The 20,155-nt window shown below is 35.2% G+C and overlaps 1 protein-coding gene across 12 annotated transcripts in view; it reads right to left on the bottom strand.

Moving 5' to 3' along the window:
* SOX6 (SRY-box transcription factor 6) overlaps nt 1-20,155 on the bottom strand; it is a 465,066-nt gene that overhangs the window by 165,281 nt on the left and 279,630 nt on the right. For all 12 annotated transcript variants that reach the window (XM_087921050.1, XM_087921045.1, XM_087921043.1 and 9 more), the window contains 2 exons: nt 4,694-4,866; nt 862-930 (listed from right to left, as the gene is read on the bottom strand). In XM_087921050.1, the coding sequence (XP_087777176.1) occupies nt 862-930; nt 4,694-4,866 (242 nt within the window). The remainder of the gene's footprint in view (nt 1-861; nt 931-4,693; nt 4,867-20,155) is intronic.

Here is a 20,155-nt window from a genome sequence, read left to right as displayed (position 1 = left end):
GGTATTCAAAAATTGCACGAGCAACCATCTTTCCAGGATTGTACCATTTTAGAGTAGAGTAGCAATTCTCAGACATAAAAGCAAATACAAAATTTAGACTGGAACTTTTTTCACAAAAACATAAAAATCCTGTGGAATCAGGCCAAAGAGCTCCTCAGTCCAACATCTTCGCTCACAATGCATAATCATATGCAATAGGAAGTTTTTTGTTATGATTATGATTATGATTATTTTTAAAAGGTTTATTGGTAGTGGTAACTTTAAATAGCCATGATGTGACACGTTTATAAAAGAAAAAGAAATAACCACAACAGTTATTCGCTAAAATAATATTACCTTTTATATTGTTTATCTTTGGATACATTCAAGAAGGGATTATAATGAATGTTATTTCTTCTTCCATACAAAATTAAAACTGGAATTGGTGCTCATGGCACATATACAATAACATCTGCCACCTACCAAAACCTCCTGCCCGTAACACTTACTGTATACCTACCCAGCAAGAGCTATATATGATTTCTGTAATAATTCTTATCAATGGAAAGCTGTTACATCTTCATTATAATAAAGCGATCCATAAACAACTGAATCACTATTTTTCCTCTGGAGCACATGTTAAGCTATCTGTTTACCTTCGCATTAAATGGTCAAATTTAAAATGAATAGCCATCCTTCAAACAAAAGCTGTTTATTAGAAAATATAGCTTCCATAGAAATATTTTTCACCTTTTTTAAAAAATAGGAGACCTTTGGAAGCTTTGCTAGATTAGTAGAGTAAAAGCAATTTTATTTTAAAACTTCCCCTCCCTCTAAATAGAATTTAAGAATAATCAGCAGAGAGCAATAAAACATACTGACCTGGATTTGCTGCTGCAGGAGATTGATTTTGTGTTGCTGCTGCAGAAGTTGCTGCTGTTGTCTTGCAATCTGTTGGAAATAAAATTTCTATTAAATAAAATAGAGATATTGAAATTCAATATTATTCAGAGAGAACTAAGTCTTCTTGATAAATTCCAAGGTGTTTAGGCTTTGCTACAGTGAATCGTACTCTTCCATGAGTTAACTAAAACACCGTAAGAAGGTTTCAAAGATATTATTCACTAACCCAATCTTTAAAGCATAGTCAGGAATACCTGGTTAAGGCATCACGCATTTTATTGATTTACATTTTTAAACTGCCTATCAGGTAATGGCCACTTTAATCAAGAGCAGATTAGAAGAAAGAGCCTTCTCTTTCAGGTCAGCAGGGGCAGCCCCATTTTAAATCATCTTATTCTTTGTCAACCTTCCAAGGTATACCAGACAGGAAACACAACCAGATTAACTAATTTTTACTTTAATGTAAGGCTACATTAACAGAATCTTGCAAGTCTGAAAATACAAATATCCCTCTATCTCCTTTACAGCCTGAGAACTTTGACACAAGGGTTCCTCCTGAGCCTCTTTCTCCACCTATTATGCAGCTGCGGGCCGTGCATCTCTTATCTGACTGTTCACTAGAGAGCCCCTGATCTCGCAAGGTCATTCACATAAGCTATTACATTTTTGGAAATAAGTTTGTGAAGTTGTTGCAACTCAGTCACGTTGACCTCTTTGGAACTCTCTATCCAAAGCAGACTTTTTGGAGTGTGTTTATACTGTATGCATCATTTAACTACAACTTCACTGTTGGAAAAAGCTTCTTCTGGAACTGGAAACTACATATGTATTTATTACCTCTGCAAAATTATATTTCTCTTTCAGTGGCCCTTGTTTGCTTTATTTTTAGCATTACTTTCATTTTCTATTGTTATCCTATGCTTGGTATGTTTTGAGTAGAAAGTGTACTGCCTCTACAATACAAACACAATAACCATAATTATGATTGCTATTATTTGACTTCATTGTGTTATCATTGTTGTCCTAAAAGATTAATGTTTTATTGTATTACATTGCTTTTTACTCTCAGCTACTGTACTTGTTTTGAATTATATGTTTGGCATTGTATCACGGTTTCTAAGTTTTAGATATGTGATTATATCTGTTTGTTGGTCAGAGTTATATAACCTGAAATAAATAAACAGTTTTAAAGCTATGTTACTATGTGTTTCAGTTGCACTGCTCTTTAAGAGAATCAATTTATTGAATTTAAATTATTTTCAGGTTGGGGACAGCAAGAAATCCTAATGTCACAAAGGGAAAAAGATCAGCAAATAGAGTAGTTTACTTACACAGTGCAATATACCCTCATCTACTTTATTTTATTTATTAATAGATTTATTTTAATCCCGCTTTTCCTTCAGAACCTCAAGATGGCAGACAAAGCATCACTTGTTCAATTTTTCCCCATAACAAAACATGTGAGTTAGTCATTTTAAGATATGGGATGTATAATGGGCAAGTATAATGCTCAATACATTTTATCTGATGTTCTTTTCCAGTATATATTTCTGGGCTTCTACTAAAGTGCAAAGACACAGCACAGGAAACTGAGAAAGAAGGACATTAGATAAGAGTTATATATTCAGATTGCACGCAATTCTGTAGCCTTTGTAGCCAATCCAAAAGAGGATTGTCTTTTTGTCCCTAAGGTGGTTAAAAAGAACTTTCCATATATGGAAGAATGGGTTATCCTACTATTTTGACATTAACATGTCTCTTTTCTAATTATAGGTCTTTATTTGATATTGATAAAATACACAGAAATGGACTCGCTATCCTGAATCTGAAGCAATAGAATTCTTTTTCCGAACTTTTAAAATAAGTTTGGAAAGTTTGTCCAATTGCCTTGGGTTTATAAGATTCCCTCTTACAGACCTGTACATCATCAGGTTCTTGGGGAATTTTAGGAAGAATTACTTTCAGGTAATTTAGTATATTGCCTTTTACCATATTTTTAATATTTTATTCACTCTCATTGTGGTATCTTGTTATTGCAAGCATTCTTTACGGATTGGAAGGGGACAGGGCTAAACAAAAATAATAATATAAATTCAGTAGAGTGAGTAAATCCATACTTAAAATGCAACTATGCAGAGATAGGCATCATATTAAAAGTTTGTATCCAGGCTATGACCAAAACTTTAATAAAATCAACTCCTAAGATTTACAGAGTTTAAATGTTCATACACCATTCACAGCAGTTATCAGTACAATATATGAGCAAATGAATATTCATATCCTTACAGAAGCCAGTGAAGTAGTCACACAGCATCTAATATTGATGGTGTTTGTGATTAAGGAGAAAGAGAGAAATGAAGAAATCCATCCGGCTACACAGCAATTACCCCTGTGCAATCTCAATGTACAGGGCTTGACACCACCAAAGATGGCAGAGGAGCACCATGTGGCTCAACTCCTGAATTTTATTTGTGAATTGGTTGAGCTACATGCTCGCTTCATTGAGCATGACAACCTAGTTTTAAGTGTCATTTAATTTTCATTTTGAAATATAATTACAAAGTGTTCACTGTAAGATATCACTCGTCTGCAAATGTGTCAAGATTAATTTGTGCTAGCTTATTCACAAGTGTCAATAGTTAATTACTGTGTCATCTCTGGATGGCTAAATGACATTCTAACTTCTGATTTTTTACAGTATTCCTTTATGTTATTTTCCATTAGGGACGAGTCCGTATTCCTCACATGTGGACAAATATTCGAGCACATAAAATACCAGACGTCACAACTCATTAAAATCAACAGAGCATACTTTGTGGGTATATGCTCTATAAAACATATTTAACTGAAACGATAATTCTGGTTTAAAGTCAGGTTCCTAAAAAGTGCACATTAATTTAAAATGAATGCCCAAGGAACTCATGGTCTCTTGTTCTTAGTTTTTTTTTTTACACAAAATTTCTGATGGTTATGTAGATGCCTCTTGTATGTTTCAATTTTCTTTGAACTTCAAATGATCAAATAATTTTCTTAACAATATGCATTTAATAATTATCTTATGAACCAGTAGGAAACACAGTCTTATAGCATGGTAACCATTTTAGAAATATTGGAATCCAGAGGAGTAATCTACTTGTACCAGACACAAATTAATGAAGTCTATGGGATCATTTATTCAGCTCTTAGGAAAGGGAAAATATAACTCTAAATAAACTATTAACCATCATTCCTATTACACGCAACAAGATATTCTTTCATGGCTGAATATAATTTGTATTTTGAAACTGTGTGTGTGTGTGTGTGTGTGTGTGTGTTTAAAGCAGCATAAATCCATATTAATAGCACATCATTCCCATCTGTGGGAGAGTCTGGTAAATTTCTAAGATTTGTAATGGGGTGGCTAACAAGAATCTAAATAGTAACAATACAAAACCAGCATGGAGTTGGTTAAGATCAGGAGCGTTAAGGAAAAATCATGAAGATTCTATTTCAACACACTTTGACAATTAATTGCACGGAGGCAAAAATTCAGCCGCAAATGTTGCCTTTGTAGCGAAAGGCTGAAATAATTGACCATTTGATCAGTGACTGCAGCAAAATTTCACAAATGGGCTATAAGCAGCCTCATGATTGATTTGCCAGGATTATTCTTTGGAAATTGCAAGGTGTCTGGATCCGAATGTAGTAAAAATACCAGAACCATCAAGTTGAGAAAGTTTGGGAAATGAGTAGGTTAAGATCTTATGAGACTTTGAGATCTAAACAAACAGTTACTAACATGCTTGATATAACGTGGCATTTTGTCACTTACCTGTTCTTGCTGTTGGCGAGCAAGATCCATTTGTTGCCGCTGTTTTTCAATTTGTGATGCTGCCAGCTTTTTCTGCTCGTCATGGGCAGCCAGAAGCTGCTCCCGTAAACTGATGAGCTGGGTAATCATGGCAGAGAGCTGTCGTTCTTTTTCTGCTAAGCTTTCAGGGGTACCTAAAAGAGAAACAAAAGATGGGGCATAAATAACAGACAAATGAACAATCAAAGGACAAAACTATTTTTATCCTACAGAAGGCAACTTTAAATATTTTATTAGGACATATATTAATAAACTCTGCTACTGCATTTTTCAGAGGTAGGGATCTTTCACTATCACCTGGTAAGGGAAAACAGATAATTTCTCCCTTCTGACAAAGAGGTAAAATTAATTAGGTAATTTGCAGCAGCACGTTCCTTTTTCCCTACCATTCAAGTATAATGGCTGTTTAATGAATTACAGCATTCACAAAAACCAGTAATACAATGTCATCTTCTCCAATTAAATAATTTTAAAGAAACAAAATATAAAACAATCCTAAATCCTATTTATTAAAACAAACAAAAAACTGACTACTTTTTAAAAAAAATTACAGCATTCACAAGAAATGAATATATTGATAGATCATGACAAGATATATTCCATTTTTATTTATGAGAAACCATAACATAAACCTTCATTAGGATTGAAGCCAACTAGCTAAACTGAACCTAGTTTATACAGGTAGCCATCAACTTACAACCATTTTTTTTTTAAATCATTAAAATTTACTACGCTGGGGGAAAAAAAGATTGACAACCAGTCTTCACACTTACAAGGATCACAGCATAACCATGGTTAAGTGATTGATTTTGGGGGCACTTGGCAACCTTGGCTTGTATTTACAATAGCATCTTAAGTCATGTGATCACCATCCACCACCTTCCCAGATGTCTATGGAGATTCTCCATCACCCAGGTCATGGTTGTCCAAGAAGCTTCTTGGATGAGAAGCGAAACTTCTTCAAAGAAAAAACAGGAAGTCCAGTTGCCTTTTGAAAAAGCACCTTAGGGACACCTTCCCTCGATGATTTCTGACTAGTAAAGTCAGTGAAGGTAGCCTATTTGCTTAATGGCGTGTATCTATTAACAATTGCAGTGATTGGTAAAACCACGGACAACTCACTTAATAACTGTCTTGCTTAGTGATGGAAATTCTGGTCCACTTGGGGTCATAAATTGAGGACTACCTGCACATTTCTTAAATATATACCTGTTGAAAGAAAACTACACATAGCACAATTATAATAAAATAAAATTAGTAGGCAATTGAAGTGAAAGGTGAGCTTTCAGACTGAATGGCCATGGTTTAGTTTTTGTTAGATGTCAGAACAAAAGAAAACTAGACCATGCCTATTCAGCCCAGAAGCTGATCATGGCTTTATTGATGTCAACCATGAACACCTACACCAGGTGTAGAAAGGATTAGCCAGAAATTATTTACATTAACCCACTTGTTCTTCCTAGGATTATCAATAAATAGTTTATTTGTTAAATTGTGATTTAATATCAGAATTATCAGATTATGTACTCTTTTGTCATAGCTTTCAAAAAACCATTTCAATGTAAATTTCCATATTGGAAATACCTACAAGAATCTCTGAAGCACTAAGAATGAGAGAAGATATATCTGAAGCTAATAATGCTTGCAAAAGACATCTATCTGCACAGTTGTAATTTTCCAGGGACTCTGGTAGTTATAGTTATGTTGCCATGATAGCCCAGCATCTGTCAGCCTTTCATTTAGTTCTCAAATTTCAGACAGAACAAGAAGCAGCAAAAACCAAGCAGGGTCAATCCTAGTTAGTAGTTGGGGGATAATCATTTCATAACTTTTGAGCAGACTGAGATACAAAAACAAACCTTGAGAACAGCAATGTACTTCCACTATGGTACCAATAAAACTGCATGGCTATTCCAATAAGAAGTGAAGTTTCAATCAAGGACATTGTTACTTTTTAGTGGGTTTTGAGCTATATTCTCATACTGTCAAAGTTAACCTTGAAACAGGATTTTGTAAACTATGTTTATACCAAGTAAAGTATTTCTAAAATATCAACAGTTTAACAGCTTAGTTTCAAAGAATTTTTTCTTTTTATCTTTTGTAAAATAAGTGCACGGCACACATGAAAAGCTGTAAGATTGCAAAGCCAATTGTTCAGTATATTCTGTACAAAAAAAATGCACAAAAGCTATAATGTACACAAACTACAAATGCTAATAGTAATGCTACACTTTCAGGTCTGAAAATAAAGTGATGTTCAGAAACTAAATTGAACAACTAATAAACTATTAAAAGAAAAGAATTAGCAATTGCAGCTGGAAAAAATCAAAATCAGCTAACATATCTCCTGTGGAAAGTTTCCTCCTTTGCACCAGAAAAGCAGAATTATACTTTTACACATATCTCATTTCATCTTTCCACATTGAAAAACTGGTATGCAATCAATGTTTTTAAACATTTGATCAGCCATTATGAGAAGAAAAAAAAGAGCATTTGTTTCAAATCCAGATTTAGACATCAGTAATAAAATATGCATTCCACAACTTTTCCTAAAAAAAGACAATGTAAGATTGAATAGTAACTAACAGGATAATGTTAACAGCTAGCTAACATTATAGCATCCAATATTTCATTATCCTTCCTTTTCTAATAAATGTATTCCTTCTATTAATAGGATACTAAAACTGAGTCATACTTTTTGAATACATACTTTTTGAATGTCTACCAAATGTCTGAATTAGCAGAATTCAATTCATTTGGAGGATGCAGTGTTTTATAGCTTACTATGGTCCTTAAAATGGGTGCAAGGCATTAACATAGCTTAGCCAGTGAGCTCATTAAATGGTTTGTGCAAACCATTGCTCATAAAACCATTGCTGTTTCATAAAAGTATTAAGCATATAGAATGGTTTTATCTATGCATCCTATTAAATAATGAAAACTGGAAACACAACAAGCAGAAGCCATACAAATCTTCAAATCACATTTAAACTAGATAAAAATACCCTATGCCTCAAGTAGAAGTTAGGCTTTGCATGTCCAAATCCCAGGTTAAGTCTTTCACATCCCTAATAATTTTATAATAGGTTTAATATGAATTGCTTTAACATCATCCTAGATGAGACTATTTCAATTATCATGGAATGCAAATTGGTGGCAGCACCATGAATTAAGGGATGGGGACAGGTATATTTAAACTCACATGGATGCACAAGGTAATCATTTAAATATAATTTCAATGTTCACCAGATATATAGCAAGATATAAGGTCAGGATAGAATATTGTACATTCCACCTGACCAACATTTCAGCCTGTGCACTAAGATATTGTTGATTGGAAGTAGTCAATTTCATCTGCAGCATAGTGTAAATTTCGTTCCATTTGGACAAATTGCACTTCCATCTGTAGCAGGGGTCTTCAAACTTGACAGCTTTAACACTTGTGGACTTCAACTCCCAGAATTCCTCCTCCAGTGATGTTAACTCAGGAATTCTGTCCACAAGTCTTAAACTTGCCAACCAAGTTTGAAGACCCTTGATCTATAGCAAGATAGCTGTCATCAGACACCAAAGCTGCAAATCAGGTTTCCATTTATGTTTGAAAGTAATCTTGAGAGTCTCCTTTCTTGTTTTGTCTTAAAAAACCTCAATCACAAGAATTATTGTGGTCAACTCAGAACTAACATAGGTATCCCTGTCATCAGACACCAAAGTAGGAATATGAAGTATTAAAAAACCATTTATACCATTCCATGGATTAAAGTTGACTTTGCTGCACAATTGCCTTGTACTGTATACATCAAGGGCACTTGTACAGAGTTGCTGCTGCAAAGCCAGCTGTAATCTAACCCTGCTTTCCTTTTTCATATATGAAGCCAAGAAGCGTTAGGAAAACTGATACAGGTTTCTCAGGCTTCCATATATTTTCCTATTGAAGTGAGAAAACAGGGAGGGGAGGAGGGATAGCAATAATTAATTAACTCCCTAGCCACCATTCCCACTAATCTATTTGCAGTGGTACAAATGCAAATAAAAAACAAAGAAATTAGCTGTTAAGGTTGGGGTTTTTTTTTTTGTTTAACCATTATACATCATCAGCTTTTTGTTACTCACGTGCTATCATACTCTTAATAAATTATAAAATAAGCTTTTCAGCTAAGTTGAAAAGAACATATCTATTTTTAAATAATGAAGAATTTGCAGGCCAAATTCTTGCTGCGAACCGAAGACGATCCTTACCATAGCTCTCCCATCAAATAAAGATACCAGCTTCCATAATATATTACCCATGACACGTGCACCTTTTTCTGACTTTAAACTGGATCTGTCTGCTAACACTAAAGATATGAGGGGAGCCATGCCACCCTCCCCCACCTCCAGATTTCCAATGGATTCTTCCTTATCCCCAGATCACATCTGTCTTGAGTTTCTCTCAGATTTGTCAGGTGGATCAGTGCTCCCCAGGGCCTGCTCCAGCTGAAGTATTTTAATTTGACTAAACACCTGATTTATTTTATCTCTCCGATGAGAAAGACAGTTTGTCTTAATAGAGCCTGTCAGCCCATAGTCCCATTCAGAGCAATTTACAGGCAGTCAGGGACGCTGGGAAAGAAGAGTGCTGTAATTCTGTATTTTATTCTCCTCCCGAAAGCACCTAAAAGCAGCTATTCACAGCTCCTTGCATGTGGCATTTTAGGACTGAATTAGCTTTTTATTCAAGTAACTACATTTGTTGTGAATAGCTTATCTGTAAAATTGCCACATTCACTACTGATTTTATTAACCTTTGGCTCTGTTGCAAAATGGTCTTCAGTTAGGAAGGACCTTTAAATTTGACATATTTTTTTTTCAAGAGACCTTTTATTCCAGCAACTTCAAATTTACTGAATTTGATCCATTGACTCCTTTACCAGTATATTCAAAACTTTTATGTCTCAGTGGGAAAATCAATATCATGTGCAGAAACCTTTTATTTTAATTCTAAAGATGACACTTCCCTCTAACAAACCAATGGTAGTACATTAACTGCTGTCATCATTTGATGGTTCTTTAAAAAAATAAGATCCTTACAACTAGCTCTTTGGTTTATTATTGCTGTATATTTCCATTGCTTTGGAAACTGTATATAAATCAACAAACTGAAAGTAAAATATTTATTTAAGCAAGAAGGTATATAAGCAGAATGTTTGCCACTTTGCTCCTACAGTATCCACTGCTAATGAGACAAGTTCTTTTTAAAAACTGAATAGCATTTTTGCTGGGAAATCCATTACAAGAAACAGAATCAAACCACATGAATAAATCTGTGTGCTTAATGGAACTTCCCCTTTCTTCACATTAACCTCCTACTTGTCCAAAGCTTTCCCTCCAGAGCAATTGTGCTTATGCAGAAGGAAGAACAGGTAGATTCAGAACTGTGTTATAAATTTGTTTGAAAAGATAGCTGTTCCCATCCTAATAGAATGAAAAAGCTAAAGAATCATTCAGAATAAAACTAATAGATATAAATATCTGAATGTAAAGTGTTTTTTAAAAAAGATATTTGAAAGATTAGTATAAAATTAAAAGTCTTGTTAAAGATAAAAGTTGATTTCAATAATGTTGCATATTATACTATACAGATACAGTAGTCCCTAGTTTTAAAATGGGCTCTGTTTTTAGTGTGTCTAAGTCAGAATTGACTATAAGCCATAACAGTATTACTGTATAATATTGCAAATGTAATGAACTATTGTGCATTTAACTTGAATTATTGTATTTTTAATTTGAATTTTACTAAAATAAGCTCCAGTTTAGTAGGGGTTGTTCTTAAACTGGGGCATTGTTACCCTGAGGATTTTTTGTATTACAAAGCAAGTCATAGAGAAAAGGGGTTGACACCTACAAATCACTGAAAATAATGAATAAGGGAATGGGTGAAAGCATGAGATATGTAAGGTTAGTATAGTTATTTCACCTATACAGGTTTAGAGAATCAAAAAGCTATTAGAGATAATCTATTATTCCAAATAGCCTTTCAGATTTCCTTAGATGACAAAGTCCAAACCAATTCAACATTGTTTGAAATAGAACATTTAACCTGTTATTTTAAAATGAAACATAAAATCTATCTAGCACTTCATTTTTTTCAGTACCAAAAAATAAAAAAAAATATGTTATCTGAATTGGGAAAAAAGGTTAGGATAATTAGATAAGTACATCTCATTATTGACACATTAAAAATAATCAAAGGTAAAACACTACATTTGCAAATTATTGTTTAATAAAATATATCTGTATATATGTGTCCAAAAACATGAATAGAATGCACAATATAAAAGAAAGTATTTGATTTTAATGCCCCAAGAAATGGTTTTAATAAACTCTTATACAAGAGAATGCAGCAAACATCAGATAGATGGTGATATTTCTACTTCACAGACTATAGGCAGCCATTTAACATTTACCCTGTTTTATTAGGTCACTTTTCAAATGCCAGAAAAACAGAACAACAAAGAAAACAAAAATAAACTAAAAAGGGACTAGAAAAGAGAATGTAACAATTGAATAAAATAACTTGTGAGATAAAAGTCACTTTGTGGTGTTTGCTTGTCCTTAAAGCCTCCTCCTTCTATACCCAGGCATCTAATTTAAGTTTTAACTTCAACAGCAGTTTTAAAAGCTTTCTACTCTGAAGAACCCCCAAATGTATAATAAAGATAAAGACTTCAGCCTTCAACCACAAAAGACTTCTATTATCTTATCAGTCTTCAGTTAAAGCAGCTAAACCAATATGACTAAGTTCTCAATGACTTTTTCAGTATTTCAGTTATGACAGAGAAAGACTAAAGCCTGTCAGCTGGATAACTGGAGTACCTTTTTACAGTATTCCATAATTGGTTAGCAATTGTTGAGGCTTCCATACACTACTCTGTAGTTCCTTGTCAATAAAAAATAATCTAAATACTACCGTTGTTCATAGCATAATTTGCAAACATGCTTTAATCTAGAGTGAGTCATTCATTGAGAGCACAGACTCCACCCAAATCAAACAAATATGCTAATTTAAACCATATCCAGACTCTGAGTCAGTAATGAAAATGCAGAGGAGGGAATTACAAATGATTATCATTGCTTGTTTTGTTCATAATTTCATGATCATTATTTACATGTGAGTAATTGCTATTGTCTTTTGACTCTCTTCAGTTATAGGTTGGCCTTTTGAATGAAAAGGAAACTACACTAAAAAGAAAGAAAAAAATTGGCAAGCCACAGTTTTTTATTTTGCAACATAAATACCTGATAACTCATTACTAAGAACTGGATGTACATACCATAACAATAAACTCACAATCTTAATAATCTCTTGTTTGGGTTCTTGTAATGGAACTCCTCTTGAAGAGCATTTGGAAGCTACATCTGGTCCAGAATGCAGTGGGTTGGGTAGCTCTTGACATTTCACTATACCAGCTTTAAGACTTGGCAACTTTAAGACTTGTAGACTTCAACTCCCAGAATTCCTCCTCCAGTCATGTTAGCTCAGGAATTCTGGGAGCTGAAACCAGAAGACTAAGTTCTAGTCCTGCTTTAGTCACAAAACTATCTAATTGCTTTTACACCTGTCACTCCTTTGAACCTTAGAAAGAAGGCAATGGAAAAACACTTCCCCCCAAATTCCATCTTTCCTGTCCTTGAAGGTAACTTCCACAAAAGGCACTGTGAAGATGTTGACTGTGATTAGGGCAATTCTACTCTCACCACATCTGGAGATGGTTAAAATTCTGGGAAGATGAGAGACAGAAGGCTTGTATTTAAATTATGTCTGGTTTTGGTAACAATTATTTGAAGCATGAGTTGGATCTGCAAATACTGAAATACAGCCTTATCAAATAAGATATCTGGATGCACTCTGGACTCTTCTAAAGCTTCCTCAGAGGAAGAAACATGCAATTGTTGGCCCTCCATTACTGCAAGTGTATTTATTTATTTGTTTGTTTATTCAATTATTAGATAACAGGTATAAGTATAAACATGGTTATAAATACATGAAATGGATACGAATAAGAAAAAAAAAACAATAGGACAGGGACGGTAAGCACGTTTTGGTGCGCTTATGCACGCCCCCTACAGACCTCTTAGGAAAGGGTAGTATTTTAAACTTGCTAGTTCTAGAATCTAAAAATCAGTATTCTAATTAATATGGCAAAAGTCTCACTGGCCTTAACTTAGTTAAATAAGCTACCTGCAGTGTTTTAACAGTAACAAATTAACAGAATTGGAAGGGACTTTGTAGGTCATCTAGTCCAACCCCCACCCAAACAGGAGACCCTACACCAGGACTGTCAAACTCCCAGGCCATGGGCCAGATGCGTCACACACTGGCTACACCCAGTTTAGCAAAGGGGAAAAAAATCCTAATACATCATGTGATGCTGCCATGATGATGTGTGTTTGACAGCCCTGCACTGCACCATTTCTGACAAATGGCAGTCCAATCTCATCTTGAAAGCTTTTAGTGATGAAGCTCCCATAACTTCTGAAGGTAAGCTGTTCTATTGGTTGATTGTTCTCACCGTCAGAAAATTTCTCATTCCAGATTGAATCTCTCCTTGATCAGCTTGTTTTCTTAAGTTTTCGCGGGTACTTACATATATGGCATTCAGCTTTGTTCGGGTATTTTCCCACGTCATTGTAGACTCACAGATGAACACTATACAGAAGCCTGATGATGGCAGATGAGATTCTTTAAAAGCACAACTTTAAAAGCACAACTACAATGACGTGGGAAAATACCCGAACAAAGATAGATAGATAGATAGATAGATAGATAGATAGATAGATAGATAGATAGATAGATAGATAGATTCTTACTTCCTTCTGTCCCTGCTTCCGCTTTGGGATCACCTAAGTCAGTTTTCACATGAAGTCCTGATCGCTATCCAGCATTAGAACATTCCCCTCAAGAATATAGCCCAGTTCGCTGCCGCTTCCTTCAGCCAAATATCAGTGCGATCTGTGAGAAATTCCACCAGCCTGCTTGTCATAACCATTTCACACCGAGCTGTGAATATCCAGAATTGATCCCGGTCCTCTCCAAATTTCCCCAGCAAGATCACATAGGAGCATTGGCTGAGCCACAAATTGCACTAGAGTGGATTTGGGCCAAATTCTTCCCCAGAGATTACCGTTAGCTGTTTCATGGCTTCTGCAAATTGATCACCCTCTCTTTGGAAAAGAGCATGAAACTTGCAAAATTGATGTTGGCCTTGTGAGGTAAACAAGACAGGAATCACAACCAGATGAGCTCATTCTACTTTATTGTAAGTTATATTGACAGACTCTTGCCAGTCTGAAAGTACAACTATCCCTCCCAACTATCCCTCTCCTTTGCAGCCTGAGAAACTAAGGTGATTCTCTCTGAGTCTCTTACTTTACCCACTATCCAGTTGCAGGCTATGCTGACTCTTATCTGACTGTTTCCTTGGCAGATATCTTTGTCCAGTCGCCCAAGCACTTTCCCACATACCATTGCATTGTCTTTCAATGAGTGAGGATAGCCAGATTTTTTTAAAAAAAAAGAAATACAGTTTTCATATGAATCTCAGTTTTTAATTTAAGATTGTAGGCACCAGAGGGCAGGACAAGAAACAATGGATGGAAACTAATCAAGGAGAGAAGCAATCTGGAATTAAGGAGAAACTTCCTAATAGTGAGGTGTCTACCAGGTGCTCCTGCCAGTAGAGACAAGAAGCGAGTTCTTAAGATAGTCAAGAATGCCAGCAAGGGCTGTGATGTTGATGCTATTATACATCTTGGTACAAATGATCTGTCTCAGAAGAATGTACTTTCTGTTCAGAAAGACTTCCGGAGCTTGGGGTATGAACTTAGTAATATGGACTGTAGGCTTATCTTCTCAGAGGTTCTACCAGTATACAAGGAACAAAAAGGGAAAAGGCAGCATGTAGCAGAGTTTAATGTGTGGCTAAAGGAGTGGTGTAAAAGGGAAAGCTTTGGTTTTATTAGTCATGATGTCTGTAGCTGGTCCAATGAAAAACTGTACAAAAGAAATGGTTTGCATCCATCAAAGAAAGGGACTGAGTTACTTGGCATTAAATTCACAGATTTCCTGGATAAACATTTAAACTGAACAGCGGGGACAGAGAATTAATGGATTCAGAACATCTCTGTCCCCAGCAACCTAAAACTAATGAGGATACCAGTGCATGCAAAATAGATGTTTGTGCAGGTAAGATTATCAACCTTGATGCCAACCAAAACCAAGCATTTAATAGTGAGTGCCATACCATGTGCACTAATCAAACAGGTGACAAGAAAGTAGGGACAGGCAGGCACAACACAGGTTATGTAGACAGTAAACACAGTGTTAGACATAAAGATCTCAAGTATATACAAATGCACAAAGTCTGGGGAACAAACAGGATGAACTCGAACTAAGAATACATGAAGGTAGATATGATATAGTTAGAATAACAGAAACTTGGTGGGATGAAACCCATGACTGGAATATACTGGTAGAAGAATACAAACTATTCAAAAAAACCAGACCCCATAAAAGAGGAGGTGGAGTTTCACTGTATATAAAGGACCACTATATTGCTACAGAAATGCATGAGACCAAAGATAAAAACCACCTAGAATGCATATGGGTCAATATAAAAGAAAAAATGAATGACATGGCCATAGGTGTATATTATAGGCCACCCAATCAAGCAGAAAAAAATAGATGTCCTTTTTGCCAGCCAACTCACAAACATATGCAGGAAACACACAACAATAGTAATGAGAGACTTCAATTATCCTGATATCAATTGGAAAACTAATTCTGCACCAAGTAGAAATCAAATAAGTTCCTAACCAACCTAGCTGACAACGTCATTGTCTAAAAGGTAGAGGGACAGCCATACTGGACTTAATTCTTACAAACAGAGAAGAAGTGATAGAGGGAGTTGAAACTGCAGGAACCTTGGGTGAGAGTGACCATGTCATACTAGAATTCAACATAACACAAACACAAACGACAGAACATAATGACACCAGAGTCTTGGATCTCAAAAGAGCTGATTTCAATAAACTCAGAGAGAACTTGGAAAAGATTCCATGGATGAAAATCCTAAAGGGGAAAACAACTCAAGAATCTTGGGAAACTCTAAAAAGTATGATCATAGAAGCCCAGACCAGCACAATACCACTGAGAAAGAAAAACAAGAAATCCAAGAAGAAACCAGCATGGCTACACAAAGATATCTCTGGCAGATTGAAAGAAAAAGGACAAGTACAAAAAATGGAAAGAAGAACAATTAAGGCAGAATATCAGCAGATAGCCAGAATCTGCAAAGATGAAGTCAGGATAGCAAAGGCTCAGAACAAACAAAACTTGCAACAAAAGTCAAAGATAATAAAGTTTCTTCCAACATATAAATAACAAGAAAAAAAATCAAGGAAACAGTCGGTCCACTAAAGAGAGAAAATGGCAAGGAAGTAAAAAGCACCAGAGAGAAAGCAGAACTGATTAACTCATTCTTTGCATCTGTCTTCACGCAAAAAGAAACTATAGCTCAACCCACCAAAAACATAACTGTATAAAAAACAGTCCAGAAATAAAAGTTAAAATAAGCAAAAAAATAGTAAGAGAACACCTGTCTGATGTTGATGAAAGCAAATCACCAGGGCCTGATGGATTACATCCCAGAGTTTTAAAGGAGCTGGCAGAGGTCATCTCAGAACCACCACATCGTATCTTTCAAAAATCTTGAGTACTGGGGAACTACCAGAGGACTGGAAAAGAGCTGATGTGGTTCCCATCTTCAAAAAAGAAAAAAAACAGACCCAGGAAACTATAGACCACCACATTATAAAAAAGATGTTGAGACTCTAGAAAAAGTACAGAGAAGATCAATCAGGATGATTGGGGGACTGGAGACTAAAACATACGAAGAACGGTTGCAGGAACTGGGCTTGGCTAGTCTAGTAAAGAAAAGGACCAGGGGGAGACATGATAGCGGTCTTCCAATATTTGAGGGGCTGCCACAGAGAGAAAGGAGTCAAGCTATTTTCTAAAGCTCCTGTAGGCCAGACAAGGAATAATGGATGGAAACTGAACAAGGAGAGATTTAATCTGGAAACAAGGAGAAACTTTCTGACAGTGAGAACAATCAACCAATGGAACAGCTTGCCCTCAGAAGTTGTGGGAGCGCCATCAGTTGAGACTTTCAAGAAGAGATTGGAGTGCCATCTCTCAGAAATGGTGTAGGGTCTCCCGCTTGGGTGGGTGGGTTGGACTAGATGACCTACAAGTTCCCTTCCAACTCTGATTATCTGAGGACAATTAACAGTGGAACAGCTTGCTATCAGAAGTTGAGGATGCTTCATCACTGGATATTTTAAAGAAGAGACTGTCTGAAATGGTATAGGATCTCCTGCTTGAGCAAGGGATTGCACTAGAAAACTTCCAAGGACCCTTCCAGCTGTATTCTGATTGATTGATTGATTGATTGATTGATTTCTGAGTACTAATATCCTTTGGTATATGGTATAATTCACAGAAATGTAGTGATTCTTTTTTTAGTTTCTTTCTTACCCTTTTTTCATGCTAGAACTTAACAATTATTGCATTTAGGTGAAGAAGAAATGCACATAATAAACTGTGCATTTGTACTAGCAGTCTATCACTACTTATTGTGCGATGCCAACATGTAGTCTTCACTCTTACTAGAACTTTCAACAGCTTTTTAAAAAAAACTCAGCAGTGGCTTAGTCCAAAGATTAACAAAAAATAAGAACCAAAAGTTCTACATATTTTATAGAATAGTTACATTACTCTGTTTTGCTAGCTGTCTGCCATAGAGGCTGGTTAACCAAAAAGTGAATTTGATATCTTCATGGGCCTGGTTCAAAAGGAATTCTACATAGTTGTATTATTTGCTATAGAAAGAAGAAATACATGTGCACTTTGGATGTAGCTTGTCACATTTTTCTTTCTTGGACCACTCATGCTATATATTTCCTTAAAGAGAAGCTTGCTTTTCACAGTTTTAAAGCTCCTTGCTAAGTAAGGCACTTCTCGCTTTACCCATCACCAGTTATTATCCTCTTAGAAACATCTGAATTATAAATATGGATCTTATTTGATACTTTTATTTGTATGTGTTTTAAGTACAATTTTAATTCGCTAATTTGATTTATTTGAACATTTTTCATAACATACAAACATAAATAAGAATAATGCTTGTCTCTGAAAAAATGTATTGTTTCTGTTACAAATAATAGATAATATTTAATGCAAAGGAAAAAAATGCATAACCCATCTAAAATTTTCTAAATTAAGTTCTAAATCTTTCTAAGATTTATCTGAAACAATTTAATTTTGTTGTATTCTTCTAGACAAGAAGAGAACATTTTATACAGAATATCAAATACTTTGATAATATTATTCTGCCATCCAGAAGTGCTTTATTGGTGAGATGGGTAGCATATAAATTTAATAGATAAGTGAATAAAAATGACTTACAATTAAATTCATGTGTGCTGTGTCTTTTAGGAGGGAAAGGAATTACTGTCCTTTGCATCATTTCCTGATACTAAACTTTAAAATGTTGCAAAATAAAAATTAATGCATAACTTTATTTTCAATTTATGACAACTTTTTATTAGCACAGACTAAATGAGCCAGTAACAAAACAAATATGCCAATACTTAACATACAGTGAAATAATAGCAAACTAAGTTATTATGAATCTCAAACATTTAGAGGATATGGTACCCTAGATTGAAAAGAAATACATACCTCTATATCTAATAGACATAAAGATAGTCTGACTTCAGTTTCTACAATCTTTTAATTACACTTCAATTTCTTGATTGATATCAAATTGATATCCATTGATTTGTTTTTGATTGATAAATCAAAAGAATGTGCTCTTAATTATTAACTTAAAATAATGTGCTTTAAGATCCTGAATTCCATTTGAAAATGGAACATATGAGTAAATGGCTATCCTTGAGACATATAGTAGCAAACTGGAACTTTTACTCAGTGAGGCTAGCTGGATTAGACCATTTTCTACCTGTGCCCATTGCATTGGCTTCCAGGCAATTTTGAAAGATAATTCTTAGTGCTGTCTTTGATCTTCAAAGCTTTCTAGCGCTAAAGGCTAACACAGTTTGAAAGATCACTTGGTTCCATCGTGCCTTAACAAACATGAAGATCTTAAACAGAAAAAGGATCTGTTTCAGATGTTCCTACTATCTGAGGGGAGGTGACTGACTACAGAAGATAGATATTTCTGGAAATGACACTCCAGCTGCAGAAATGCTCTTCACAGAGAGGTTTCTCTGACACTCCTTTATTGTGTTTGCAATTGCAAGGTTCCTTAAAAGCAACCACTAGCTTCACAGACAAAACGTTTTAGCATTCAATTCATTTCCAGTTCATAGAGCAAAAAGATAGGATCCAAGAATGAATCTGCTATACCTGAAAATTGCACAAACTTCTTGCATATTGACACTTTCTTTACTCTGAGCCCTCATGCATCCCAAGCACAAACGAAGGGCAAATACGCTCCAGAAGCTCCGCAGAAGAGATCCAGGAGATGAACCGAGGTGGAAAATGGAAAGAGCATTTATTCCCCTGGCAGAAATTGTTAAATAAGCAAGGCAACACCTTGGAATCTAATGTATGCTCACCTCTAATATTAAGAGAGCTTGTTATAGGAAGCCAGAATTTTCCAACTTAGCTAGAATAAAAATAGATAATAACAACCCAAAAAATAGAGCACTCGCATTACCATTTCTGTAACAAATCTCTGTGAGTTTTATATTCAGCCAAGACAGGCAAAGCAAAATAAAAAGTTGCACGTGAACCATCTCTGACCGCAATCATCATATTACATAGTCAAATGCTCTTAAACTGCCGTCTGCCTTCTCCAAAGTTGAATTCTATAAGATCATGAAGTAGTTCTAGCTGCCTGATAAAATGCACCCCCCAACTAACCACAAGCTCTTTGTACTTTGAAGGTCATGTTGCAAGAGAAGAGACCAAGCTTCTCAACCATGTACTGAAGATTCCAACATCACGATAAGCTGGCACATAAAAGAATTGGACTACATTTTGCAAACCATAGTTCCACCCATGTTCTTACAAGGTTCTTGTCTAATTATATCTTCAACCACAGGCATAAATATGTTTAACCAGATGTTTCTAAGCAGCTGCTAAGCAGCAGTGTTTCAAATTTGTTTTGTTTTTTGGTAAATGCCTTTCTTTCCCTAACTGATCAGAATTCAAGCTGTTTATATGAAGTCACAATGAAACAGATATTGGTCTCCAACCACAATATCTCAGCACAGTGCCTTACTGTTTGCTTGGTTATTTACAAATATACCCAACAAATCAACAGTAACCCCCAATACAACATTATTAGCAGGGAG

Source organism: Pseudonaja textilis, chromosome 1 (assembly GCF_049901715.1).
Source record: "Pseudonaja textilis isolate UNSWEBS1 chromosome 1, rPseTex1.2, whole genome shotgun sequence".
Taxonomy (NCBI): domain Eukaryota; kingdom Metazoa; phylum Chordata; class Lepidosauria; order Squamata; family Elapidae; genus Pseudonaja; species Pseudonaja textilis.
The sequence above is the reverse complement of the archived record's forward strand: the minus strand, read 5'-3'. Positions and strand labels throughout refer to the sequence as shown.